The sequence below is a fragment of the Nipponia nippon genome, unplaced genomic scaffold (assembly GCF_047370975.1).
Source record: "Nipponia nippon isolate SJK-2023a ecotype South Korea unplaced genomic scaffold, ASM4737097v1 scaffold_5, whole genome shotgun sequence".
NCBI classification, from domain to species: Eukaryota; Metazoa; Chordata; class Aves; order Pelecaniformes; family Threskiornithidae; genus Nipponia; species Nipponia nippon.
The window spans coordinates 86,357,898-86,368,919 of NW_028262369.1; the positions used below are offsets into that span (position 1 = coordinate 86,357,898).

At 47.0% G+C, this 11,022-nt stretch overlaps 1 protein-coding gene across 8 annotated transcripts in view; it reads left to right on the top strand.

Moving 5' to 3' along the window:
• Window positions 1-5,332, top strand: part of MRAS (muscle RAS oncogene homolog) — a 41,798-nt gene extending 36,466 nt beyond the window's left edge. For all 8 annotated transcript variants that reach the window (XM_087733416.1, XM_087733415.1, XM_087733414.1 and 5 more), the window contains 2 exons: window positions 1,100-1,179; window positions 4,320-5,332. In XM_087733416.1, the coding sequence (XP_087589542.1) occupies window positions 1,100-1,179; window positions 4,320-4,419 (180 nt within the window). In that variant the 3' untranslated portion in view covers window positions 4,420-5,332. The remainder of the gene's footprint in view (window positions 1-1,099; window positions 1,180-4,319) is intronic.
• Window positions 5,333-11,022: the final 5,690 nt, after the last annotated feature.

Genomic DNA, 11,022 nt, shown 5'->3' on the forward strand with positions numbered 1-11,022 from the left:
ATCACAAAGCCACGTGTACAAGGTGTCTGCAAGTGGTGAGAAACGCGAAATGCTCAAAATGAGGGAAGAAAGTGCACCCTCCTGGAGTGAAAAGGCAGAGTCAGGCATTAGGAAGTATACCCAGGTGTCTGTAGGAAGTGAGCTTGTTAAAGATAATGAAGTTACAGAGCTGTTAAGCCTACATAAATCTGGCCCACCATCTTAGCTCTGCATTATTCATGCCATAGTTTAGCCTGAGAAATCAGTCTTGGATGAATATAGATGACGTGATACTCCACTAATCACCTCTAAATGCCAGCAGCCGTGAATACCCAGAGGGAGGCAACAGCTCCCGTCGGACGAACTGAATGGGAAGGTAAAGGCAAGCAAGCCTGAGACCTCATGGCACCTTGCTGTGCCTAAACAGCAAACCGGGGGGTGTTTCTGAAGAAGTCATGATGGGGGTTTGGGAGGGCAGGTTCACTCCCTCCCCTACCCAAGGAAGCTCGTTTCTGTAGGAGCCAGGACACCTAAACTGCAACATGTTGCACCCATCTGTACGCACACGCTTTGGAAAAGGCCGTGTACGAAAATACCTTATCAGAGGCAGTTTTATAAATCTGCCAGCATGCTGGACAAGCACTCTAGGAGGCCCCATCTGGCTGTCAGACTTTGAAGGAGAAGATCATTTTACACTGAAGGGGAATTGTAGTCATGAAATATTCATGCAGTAGTCCTAATAAAATGTGGCAAGCAAGAATTTTTGGCAAGTGCTCGTCTTTCAACAGCCTTCGGCTATTTTCATGTCTGCTAGCACAGGTTAGAGGGAGAGAACATCTAACAACATGAAGTCCATGATTATTCTTCCCCAAACCCAGAGCTCTGATAGCAGCTGGTTTGCCTGGTGCTTATTCCAGACCTTTTGTAAGCACTTGCTGACCTTGCTGCGAGCGTGAAGGTGTTGGTAGCAGTGTCATGACAACACTTGGTTTACCTGTATTTCCCTGGTCTCTTAGGCACCCGGTATCTCCAGCCCTTAGGGTTTTTCATTTTGAAACTGGTTTGCTACCAACACGTAGGCTGTTACTAATCTCTTTCATGATACGCTTCTGTCCTCCAGATTCCCTATATAGAAACTAGCGCCAAGGACCCACCTCTAAACGTTGACAAGGCCTTCCATGATCTGGTGAGGGTAATAAGGTAAGCTGCAAACTCTTCACTTGCTCACTGCCCATGGACAGGACGTGCAGGAGTCCTGGCCCGGAGAGCCAGGAGCCAACTTTTGAGGAGCAGGGGCCAGGTGTTTTGGTTGGGGGTGGGAGATTTCTGGGGTTTATTAAACTTTCTTGTCCTATGTCTGCGTAGGGATGTTACTAACATTTAGTTACCCTTGTAGGACATCATTGCTAAGCAGGTTGAGAACTAGCTGTGGCCATGACAAAAATACATTATTCAATGAATGGTGCAAAGCCTACTACAATGATAAGCTTTAAAAGGCCGGCGTTAAAAGCTTTGGACCAGTAATTTGGGTTTTCATAGCTTTGTCCTCTCAGGGTCTCGTGTTGCCAGAGGTTAAAAAAGGACTGGCAAAAAATTCTACAAAATTCTAGTGTTGTAGGTGACTTCTAACATTTTCTGCTCACTAAATGGAAAAAATTAAGCCGCTTTGTAGGAGAAACAGCATGACCTAATGGCTAAGCCACAGGTTTCCTCCTCAGACTGCAGAGGTTTGTTCCCGGTTTTGGCATGAGCTGCCTTGGCTCGCTTTGGCAAACGCCTGCTCTGCGGGCGAACCCCTGCTCCCGCTGCCGGCGGGGAGGGACTGCCTTCCAAAATCCCGGCTGCCCTGCAGGAAAAGAGCTGCACGCACATCTCGGCGTCTCGGCTGATAACCTCAAATCTCTCTGAAAAGATTTGTTTTTCTGGCACCGTTTGTCTGCCAGATTTTTCTGGGCCCTCATTTTTCATGTTTTGGGAGGGTGCTGAGCTGAAATCATGCTCCTCTCCGCCGTGCAGTCAAAGTGCCTCGCTCGGCAATTAAACCACGAGGCATTTATTCACAGCATATCTGTACTTGTGAATATCTTAGCGCAGCCTCGAGTCAGCCTCCATCAAAAGCAGATGGTGCTGCCCACTCTTCCCACATGTCTCAAAAGCAGGGGGCAGAAAGTCTTTGGAGAACTACAGAGCTGAGTTGGAAATGTCCCAAGCTATTTCCCAACTGTTCTGTAACTCAGCATTAGCTGGCTAGATATTACTTTTGTGTTACAGTGAGCTCTTAACCACCATCTATTCTACTCTGGGAGAAAAAAAACATAGCCAAAATAAGATGGTAAGGCTCTGTTTGTTTGCTTTCTCTACATAACGCAACTCCAGACAGGCTGGAAGGAGTGTTGTAATGAGACATCACTAAATTCAAGCCCTGAAAATGCACTCCATAACATCAAAAATAGGTGATGCACCTCAGTTCCCTCAGTAGTCACCATGAAAGTCATTGCCAGCCAGGTGAAACCCTCCGTGGCATCAAGGGCACCAGAGATGTTCACAAGAGCTGGAACTCGGGTTAAGTCAGAGAGCAGAGATGTGCTGTGTGATCTAGCTGGTCATTTGCCACAAAGCAGCTTTGCTTGGTCTTTGGACATTGCAAATTGTCCGCATCCATAGGATGGCATCACCCACCAAGTATTGCTTTTCTTTAAGTGAGCTTTTCCAAAGAAAATGGAAATTTACAGCCCCCTAATAACTGTGTCATTCCTGGAGTGCTTTACAAATGCAGAGGCTCCTCAGAGCCCGTGTGAGTTTGCAGGGTGAGGATGCTCGTTCAGGGTTGGCACTGTTTGTGCTCCTTGCACTTGGCCAATTCCCAGTTTATTTAGCTTCATGCAAGAAACTGTTGTCTGCAAGTTATTCAGAAAGGAGTCGGGTGATTGAGTCCGCCCAATAGGTCTTCTACATTTCCTGATATCCCTTTTATGCTGCAGCGGTGCGTACACAAGGACTGTCACAGCAGAAATCTTGAGCTGGCGCGGGACGTGGTTTTCTGGATCTCTAAAACAGTTCCAGAACGCTGTGAACAGCTTGCGACCGCTTAGTGTTTATCCAAATTAACTTTAAAGTATTTTTTTATTTCAGCTTTCTAGTTTTGAGCTTTATGGTTTTTATGCCTCCAGCCTTGATACTTGCTGGAAAAAAAATCTTATTAGTTAAAGCCCATTTTTTCAGGTGGTTGCAAGCATTTGGGAGCTGAGGCTATAAGAAAAACACCAAATGAAGCCGTAATGATTTGCCCCCCAGATATGTCTTATCCTGGTCTGGATAACTTGGTCTAAACACTCAGTTTAGTGCCTGGCATATTACATAGCAAAGAGGCTGGGTTTAAACTATTGGAACTCAGGTTGGTTATTTAGACACCGTTTGAATCAACGGAAGCTGACGGTGTTCGTGTGGTTTATCTTGCAATAAAATCTAAGTCTACAGGCTGCTTGTCGGGTGTTTGAGCTGCAAAGCCTTCTTCTGTTGAATTTGCACCACTGGGCTAGCAGAGTAGCTGTTGCAAACAGGTACAGTTGCAAACAGGCATTTTGGCAATGCCTCATCATTGTGAAAAGGGAGAAGCCCTCAACATAACATTTTAGAGGTTGCTGACAACCGATCTGACTGATGGGAGCTGCCGGGGCGCAGCGCACGCGAGCTCTCAGCTGCCTGTTTGACAGCTGTGACTTCAGGCAACCAGGGACATCTTTCTGGGGTCAGCTCGCTCTCCGTGCTCTGGTGCTCTTCGCAGCTTCCAGGGGAGGCCAGAGCCCTCTGTTTTTTCATTATTATTTTTTAGCCCCTCTCCATAACCAAGTCCACAGCAGTGCAGTTGGCTAAGGGCAATGCCAGCTGAAAGCCAATCTTGCCGGAAGGGTTTATTTCTCTGTGCAGTCTGTATCTCTTTCGCCCTCCTCCCTAACAAGCATTAGCAGCAGTGTGATGGATGATATTGCATTGCTTAGAGCATTCCTGTTTCCCAGAGCAGCCCCCTGGCAGGGGAGGAGGCAGCAGTTCACCCAGGGCAACTCGAGGCATAGTTCCCTAGCAGGACATATATCCCTGCTGTTAGCCTTAATGTTTGCTTATGGCTTCTTTCCTCCTTCCTTGAAAACACAGGCAGTTGTCTTGTTAGCTGTGTGACATGAAAAGCCACATGGTGGTGGAAGGGTATATGGAGATATATATGCAAATATGCATATGCACGCCAAGATGCTGTTCTGCTGGCTGCCCAGGGCTCTGGACGCTGATGTCCGACCCAGCCTTGTGTCTCACCTGCTTATTTTCCTTTCTGTCTCCCGAAACAGGCAACAGATCCCAGAGAAAAGCCAGAAAAAGAAGAAAAAGACCAAATGGCGAGGGGACAGAGCCACGGGCTCCCACAAACTCCAGTGTGTGATTTTGTGACGGGACTGCCTGGGAGTGCCTTGGACGCCTCCCTCCTCCCCCCTTGACCCACCGCCACCCCAGGCACGGAGCAGCAGTGCGATGCCCACACGGCCCTGCCGCCCCCTCGGGCTCCCCACGGCGCTCGGGCTCGGCGGAGGCGGCTCGATGGGGACCGGACCCCCCCGGAGGGGGGCTGCGCGTCGGGGCTGGCGTGGGAGCCGCGCAAACGGGAGGCGGAAGGGATCAGCAGGACCTTGACTCTCGAACATCCCCAGCGCCTTCCAGGGGCCTCCATGATGTTTATTTAAAAAAAAAAAGGGGGGAGAAAAAAAAAAAAAAAGAAAAAAAAAGTGTTGGTTTTAGCTGCAAACATTTCTCCTTGTGACCCATTTCTGAAGAGCCATGAATAGCCCCCCTGTTTGGTACAGTCGTCTGTGTATGTGTGGGGGAAGGGAAAGGGCTTTTCTTTTCTTTCTCTAAAATTTTTTTTTTTGTCCTCTTCTCCTTTTTCGTGTTTGCTCAGTGAGCGTTGGGTTGCAAAGAAACACGGCCGGGGTTAGATTTTTTGCACTGAACTCTCTCTTGGGCGGCAGTGCCAAAACACGACTTCATATGAAAGTGCATAGATTTGGAGGAAGAAAATGAATTCCAGCTGCTCTGGGTGCTCCAGACATTGTGTCAGACTCTGGAGGGCAGCCAGCTCACAGACCATAAACTCCAGCTTAGGAAAGGAGGTTTGGGTTTGGATTTTTTTTTTTCTTACCCTTTTGTCAAGAGGTTTTGTTTCTGTTTTGTAATTTGGGGCATGTCAACGTTAAGATGTTTTGTTAACCTGGAAGTATTTAAATTAAAGTAATTTACAAATGGAAGGGTTTGTCCTCTTTAAGGGGGCGGAAAGTGAGAGAGGAAGTAAAAGCTGAACTGAATTTGTTATCTGCGTGTTGAATTTCTCCCTCATAAATGTGTGTAAAATGGTGCGATCTAAATCCCTCTTTATTATTCCTTAACCTTTCCCTGCAAAGCCACTCTTGGGCAGATGAATTGTTTTGCTTTTCCCAGGCCCATCTTGCACACACACAAAAAATCTGTTTATGGCCTTTGGCTCAATGTTGCTTCATTTCTTCTTCTCCCCTCTTTGCTGAGACTTGGTGACTTGAAAGGAAGAGGTGTTTTGAAAATTACTCAAGTGGGATGTGTCTCTTCATAAGCTTAGTATATCTAAAATGTCTCCCTGGAAGCAGTGGAGACTAAATATCTTCATGCCTTAGGAAAAGGCAAGGCAGAAAACGTGCAGCCATTCAAGCTGCCATCTGTGGCACCAGAAATATGGTTGTGCTCATCCTGGAGGGGCCACATTTTCTCTCACACCTTTGCTGGCACTAAAAATTGCAGTGGCAACTTTAATGGATTGTCATCTGCTGGCCTGAAGCCATCAGCTCCATTCACAGGGTCACCAAACCCCTTTAAAAGTAACAACTTGCTTTTCATCAGCTTGAATCCTATTCAAATATGCTTTATGGGCATGACTTAAAATATTGGCAGGGTATGAATGCCTGAGGTTTGTGTGTCTGAGTGCAGAAAATCCTAGTATTGGGTACTGAAGATCTGTTCAAGATGGTGGATCATCACAAACTTGATTGTTTATGTTTGTCTTTGCAATCCATTTGCCGCTGGATTTCATTTCTGGAGTCTTTGCCAGGTCACCTTGTGAAATGGGAGTTGGCTGCTGGATTATTTTTCAGGTGAGTGCAGCTAATGAAAACATCTTCCTAATTTGTCTTATCTTCATCACGGCCAGAAGATGGCAAATGTCTGCGGCTGGCTCAGCAAGCTGCTTACCATAACGCTGGCTCCACTGCCTCTGTCCCCTTTTGTGTGACGACAGATGCTGGGGCTGGATTAAGGCGGCAGATAGATATTGGGAAGAAATATTTTTCATGGTCTCTTGCGTTGAATGTGGGCCACACGCTTCAGTAAAGTTGCAACACCCTGTGTCAACTGAGATCTGGCTCCAGACCATCGCAGCATTTCTCCCACTGTATTGTTTCCTTGTTGGCTGAACTGTGGTGACCGAAACCATCTGGGTCAAATCCTGGCTCTTGAGACTTGCCACTATCTTCTGGGGGTGAAGAGCTCCCTGTAGACATCTCATTTGTTCTGCCTCCAGTAAATGAGAAAGCGTCTGATGTGTGCAACCAACCCAATTTGCTGTAACCCCCGGTACCGCTTTCCTGCCGGAATCCCTGTCTAGCCTGGCTACTGGCTTAATTTTTTTTAATTATACACAACTAATGCTATGGGATCCCACACACAAGAAGATGATGGCATTTTCAGGGAGCCCTGCTAATACCCCCTAGAGCCCTTCCACTTAAAAATAACATGATTTCTGCTGAAACCCCTCATCCTTATTATTTTTATATAAACCCTTGGGAATACTTGCTTGAAAACAGCATGTGTGTATCTTGAGTCACATCTGCTGGGTACTCAGCACTGCATGTGAGAAATTATCTGCTTTTTCTGAAGCATCTTAATTGTTTCTTCAGCTTCTTTAGCAACTAACAGATATTGCAGAATAACGGAGGAAGGACGGGAAAGGAGCACATTTAACAACTGAATATGGGTAGTGGAAAATGGGGAAAGCATGCTCGTTTTCTTCTATGTTCATCAACTTGTTTATAGCAAGGAGTGGTTTCCAACAGAGATCGCCTCTCTAATGAGTCTAGGGTGCTCAAAACAGTGAAGAGATACAAAGCCTATTGCCATCTAACTCACCCTTTCATACTCAGAGCTGTTAGCAAACCAAGAGCACCTTCCTTGGTATATGCAGCACCTAGAGACCTGGGTTGAGAGACACTGCTTGGTGGTACTTACGCTACTGAAAGCACCAACCGTGCTGGTGGGTGGCTTATTTTTTTCTATGGAGCGTTCAATGGAAAGGGACTTCTTTGCTGTGGTCAGAGTCTGGAGAAGGAGCCTGTAAGGGTGGGCTCATTTTCCAAAGAACTGATGGTCTAAGTGACCTGACGTCATCTTCACCCCCTGGGTAAATCTGCAATCACTTGTCTCACAGAAATCTGTTTCCTCTTCTGCTAAACAGGAATTTAGACGGCAGAGCTGGCCATATCCTTACCTTGCTTTCAATAGACACCTACAAACAAAATGAAAAGAGAAGAGGGGTAAAACCTTACAGGTTCACTTGTATTTGATAACCAAATGGTCTGCTTCTTTCATTTTAGGCACTGAGTAGTATTTGTAAAACAACAAAAAAATCCTTAAGCTGCATAAGTTTTGGCTTTGTAAAGGCGTAATTCACCTCCCCAACCTGGGATCTCATCCCAGCTGTACCACTGCCTTCAGGCAGATCATGTTGCTGTTTCCTCCCTCAGGTCCTGCCTATAAAGCAGACACTGGCTTGTTTTCTTATCGGCTTTTGAGATGTATGGCATTTATTGTACAAGCCAAGTCATCTGTCCGTCTATCTTTGTCTCTCATTTAAGGAAAAGGGGGGTGGGAAGGAAGAGAAGGAAAAATACCTGGCTAAAATAAATACATTTTTCTCTGGCATGAGCAGAGGATTTAATTGTCCCTCTCTGCCTGCCAACTCAATGGAACAAAAGCCTGATAACAACAAAAACAAACAAAAAGACCCCAGCTGTGCAGCCCTACGAGTAGTGGGCTACCTACAAACCTGCTTTCTTGGCTGTCTCAGCCAAGGCCAGTGCTATCACTGGCAAAGCTGCTGAATGACTGCCTGGGTACATCTGAGTAAACCATGTTCAGCTGATGGTGCTCAGTGGAAAAATGCTAGAGAGAGATGGTGAACAAGACAAGCAGGAGCTTAATGAGGGGCTGAGATGGCTTGGTTTGGATCAGATGCTTCAGTTTAACAAGAGGGAATTGCAGTATGTTGCTCAGTTCCTTAATCTGTCATAATTAATTTTGGCTGGCTCTTTAAACCTACAGCTGTACTAGAATTTGTAGATTGGGATAGGCTGAAGGGTTTAGACATAGATGATGTGTCTCGTCTCGAGAGGTAATGAGCGTTATTAGGCACGGAGAGGACAGCATTGTAATACTGGCTCAGACTTTTCCTTTTTTTTTTTTGCTTGTTACCATCCTAAGGCCAAAACCGACTGCCCAGAGCCTTGTTCAGCTCCAGTGATTTCAAGGGATGATCGCTAAATGCTGCTGAAGTGCTTGGGAATGAGGTGATCCCCCAAAAGCCCTGCTAAGGGTAGAATACAATGAGGAGTACAGAATATAAGAGTGTTTTAAGAGACACAACTTGTGGACTACTCTAGGTGTCAGAGTTCAGATATGGATTTACTAATTGAGAGAGAGAGAAAGAGGGCTTGAGAGAAGTTTGGCATTAGAGAAATAGCCAAGCCCCTGTGACAACTGCCACATCAACCCGTGTACCTGGGACTGGACAGCAAAACTCTGTGTCTGGAAATCCAAGCTCTGTGAGTTGGGGTTCAATGGCCAATCTAATCTATCTGCGTAGGCTGGGCAGAAAGGAGGAACTTTAGTGTGCCTGTGAAGTACTGCATTACAGCTACATATCCAGCGCTACAGTAAAAAGGAGGCGAAGGATGCTACAACACAGGGAATGCTGCAGTTCTTGGTCACTGCTCCCTGTGCTGGGAGGTCTGCTGGGGCCAGCAGTCACATAGGCTCAATTCTGTGTCTTGCATACATGTATTTAATGCCATCTGAGATGCCTTGGGGTATACAGGGCATTTGCCTGGGAGTTTCAGATGTAACACAAGACCTATGGGAGAGCTGTGCTCTTCTGAAGCAACAGCTAGCAGCCAGGTAAGATTCACCTGAGCATCTGAAATGACTCCAGATGCGTATTTTCAGGCAGCTAGTTGACCAGCTAGTTGGTGGTTTGAGAGCCCTTTCCTATTTCACAGCTGGGCTCTGAGAAAAGGCTGTGGCTGTTTCAAGTGGCTGTGGATATTCTAGGTCTTCTCCTGCAAAGGGATCTCATTTGTTTTTTAGGGACTCACCGATGCATCAAAACAAAGCCTGATGTAGAAGTCACCAATTTTGCGAAATTATTAATTGCATCTTGCAGCCTAAGCGATCTCATGAGTCTCACTTGCACAATTAGGCTGTAAATAATTCAATATTTGACTATCAGGGATTCCATCGATACTATGCAGGCTTTTTGCTTCTTTTTCTCCCGCACGCAAGGGGAATAAATATTTCATAGATGATCTCACAGACACAGTTTCTGGGATGACATGGGACTTGCTTGCAGCAGAACAGAGCAGGGAGATGACTCTACGTGTGCTGGATCCTGTGACAGGGAGAGACAAGGAGGAGCGGCAGCATGGAGGTATGCTCTGGTTTGGGTTTTTTTTTCCCACCACTGTGGCAAATCCCTCGAGCTCCAAGAAGTCACCAGTAAGTGGCCAGCAGGTCAGGCAGGCCAAGATTTCCCAAGGCAGGACCTCCAAAGCACTTCCCAGTGCAGGCGCTGCGTCGCTGCTGTGTGCGGTGCCAAGGGGAGGGGGATGGGGGAGGAAGGCTCACGCTCAGCACTTGAGACCCTCCAGGTCGGTGAACACAGGGGTTAGTGTTCATGACAGTGATAGGGATGTCCAGGAGTGCTGAGTGCAGAGTAGAGACAGACAAAATCCCCTAATCCTTCTGGCAGTTTTGGGACAGCTTTTTTATTTCTTTTGAATTGAGGGCTCCCTTTACCAAATCCTGGGGGACCAGCAACATCGTTCCAAGCCCAACACAGCAGTCTGACTTGCCACAAGCGTTAACTACTTCTCTGGTTTCCGTCCTTCCTCCCAGGGCATGTGACGTAGTCTGAGAGCTCAGACTGGGCATGTGGTCAGGTCCAACAGCCAAAGAGGAGGGACTCAGACAAAATCCTGGATTTGCTCAGTAAGAGAGCAGGAGTAAGAGGAGGAAGGAGCTTTGTGAATTGGGAGCCTGTTCTATAAAGCCAAATCCTCTGCAAATCTGGGTAAGAGACATTGCACGGTCTGTGATTAGGACAATCTCTGCTGAGAAGTCAGCCCAGCTGAACAAGTCACGAGCTGGTCCTTGGACTGCCGCACGCAGAGGTGGTTACCATGTGGCTTCTCTGACAGCAGCTCCTCTCAACTGCAGCAGTCAAGCCTAGCCAGCCCAAGACCTGGTCGGGTATTTGGCATATCTCTTTGCATCTCAATAGTCCATGTCCCCTTAAAGCAGGAGCCCTGGTGCTGGGAACCCACTGAAAGGCCTGGGCACATGCTTATGGGGCAGGGGTTTCTTTTCTCCAAGCTCCATAATAAGAGCTGTGTTTCAAACAACAGTCCCCGGGATGCGAGCTGACAAAAAGCAGGAAATTGGAAGTGAAGGCTGATGCGCCGGGCTCTGCTCACACAATTGTGGAGGTTGAACAAAGCACAATGGTGTGAGCTGGGGACAGGGTGCTGCCCGCCCTCCTCTGGGAGCTTCCTGCCTTGCCCTGCCCTCATCCTCGTCTCCAAACCTTCACAAGAGCTTAAACCCGTTTCTGGCGTTGAGTTTCCCACAGAGCTGGTCACAGAGTTTCATTCCCACGTTTTTTTGCTTGGCTTAGTGAAGTTTCTTTGTTTTCCTCAGCACCCTTTG